The 1,809-nt window shown below is 46.3% G+C and overlaps 1 protein-coding gene across 1 annotated transcript; it reads right to left on the bottom strand.

Annotated features, from left to right (window-relative positions):
- Positions 1 to 214: 214 nt before the first annotated feature.
- LOC130846306 (40S ribosomal protein SA-like) lies at positions 215 to 813 on the bottom strand. The gene has a single exon (XM_057724459.1). It carries the CDS (start codon positions 679 to 681, stop codon positions 265 to 267), a length of 417 nt encoding a protein of 138 aa, XP_057580442.1. The 5' UTR covers positions 682 to 813; the 3' UTR covers positions 215 to 264.
- Between the last annotated feature and the right edge of the window lie 996 nt (positions 814 to 1,809).

The following is a 1,809-nucleotide window of genomic DNA, read 5'->3' as shown; positions in this document are numbered from 1 at the left end:
CAACTAAGCCCGTGCTCCACAACTATTGAGCCCGTGTGCCGCAACTACTGAAGCCCACACGCCTAGAACCCCTGCTCTGCAACAAAAGAAGCCACTGCGCACCACAATGAAGAGCAGTGCCCACTGGCCGCAACTAGAGAAAGCCCGTGTGCAGCAACGAAGACCCAATGCAGCCAATTAATTAATTAATTTTTTTTTTCAATTTTAGAAACTGTTTATTTTCTGTCAACCTATTTCAATTTTAAGAGTTTGTGGAAGAACAGCTTAAGACCACTCAGTAGTTGTTCCTACCCATTCGGTGGCCTGAGCAGTGGGAGCTGCAGACCAGTCTTCAGTGGCAGGCTGAGCGCTCCAGTCTTCAGTGGGGAAGTGCTGAATAGGCACAGAGGGCACCTGCACACCTTCAGACCAGTCCACCACCTCAGGTCGAGTAGCAGTGAACTCAGGGGCTGCAGCAGTCCATTCACCCTGAAATTCCTCCTTGGTCACAGCCTTCTCAGCTGCTGCCTGCTCTTCCTTTTCAATCTCTTCAGGATCTCTGCAGAAGTAGAGATCAGGCATGACTTCCCATGGGTGTTCATGGGAGATGGTGCCACGCATGCGCAGAACTTCCTGGGCAGGCATCCACATCAGACCCACTGAGTGAGCTCCCTTGTTGTTGCACGGGATGGCAATGTCCATTATGACGGGAATCCAGAATAACGCTGTATGGACCCCTGTCTGGGTAGCGCGGAGAGGGCTAATTAATTAATTAACTTAAAAAAAGATGGATCATGGGCAAAAAAGGAGTTAAAATTATAGAGCTTTTAGAAGAAAAAAGAAAAGAAAAAAAGGAAAAGATAGAGAGGGCTGCTACAGTCTGAATGTTTGTGTTCCCCCAAAATTCATATGCTGAAATTCCTAACCCCTAAAGGTGATGGTATTAGGAGGTGGGGCCTTTGGCAGGTAACTAGGTTGTGAGAGTGAAGCCATCATGAATATAATTAGTGCTCATAAAAGAGATTCCAAAAGCAGCATCTTGAACATGGAATTGTTAAACTGCCTCTAAGAAATGTAGGTCAGGACTTGTTCATTAGGTTGGCAGCAGAAGGAAGTATAAAGGAAGGGATGTATGTGGATGTGTTCATATTTATATTCCGATGATAACCACTGATGTGTGTGCATTTCTTTGCTGTACTATAGGAATACTTTGTTAAGTAATTCAGTGGAAACATATCTCCTTGCTAATACTTTAATAGTTGAGATCAAATAATGAATCCTCTTAGGAGCATTAAAAAAAAAAAAGAGAGAGAGATTCCAGAGAGCTCCCAGTCCCTCCCACCATGCGAGATACAGTGAGAATTCTCCGACCTGACCCGTTAGAGGGCCCTCCCGACCCTGGGGAGATCATGCTGGCACCCTGTTCCCATACCTCTAGCCTCCAGAACTGTGAGAAATAAATGTCTGTTGTTTATAAGCTGCCCAGGCTGTGGTATTTTGTTACGGCACCCAGAATGGACTGGGACAGGGTCCCCCAATGATTTCCAGGAAATTATTGGTAAAATTTGTCCTGCACAAAGAAATGCCACCGGCCAATCATAGAATATACAGAGGAACAAAGGACAGGACCAGAGACAAGGATGCTTTTTCTCCAAGTATAAAAGGAACCTAGGGAAAACTGTCAGTGTGGTTTAGAAGGCAGATTCACAGAGGAGGCTGTGACCAGCAAGTGAAGCCAAGGTGCCACGCTCATCATCCCAGCTGGGAGTATTCCAGCCACTTTGGGAAGCCCCAAAGTGTAGGCACAGGGATGGCTTCCCCCACTCCACC

Source organism: Hippopotamus amphibius, chromosome 2, assembly GCF_030028045.1.
Source record: "Hippopotamus amphibius kiboko isolate mHipAmp2 chromosome 2, mHipAmp2.hap2, whole genome shotgun sequence".
Classification (NCBI taxonomy): domain Eukaryota; kingdom Metazoa; phylum Chordata; class Mammalia; order Artiodactyla; family Hippopotamidae; genus Hippopotamus; species Hippopotamus amphibius.
The sequence above is the reverse complement of the archived record's forward strand: the minus strand, read 5'-3'. Positions and strand labels throughout refer to the sequence as shown.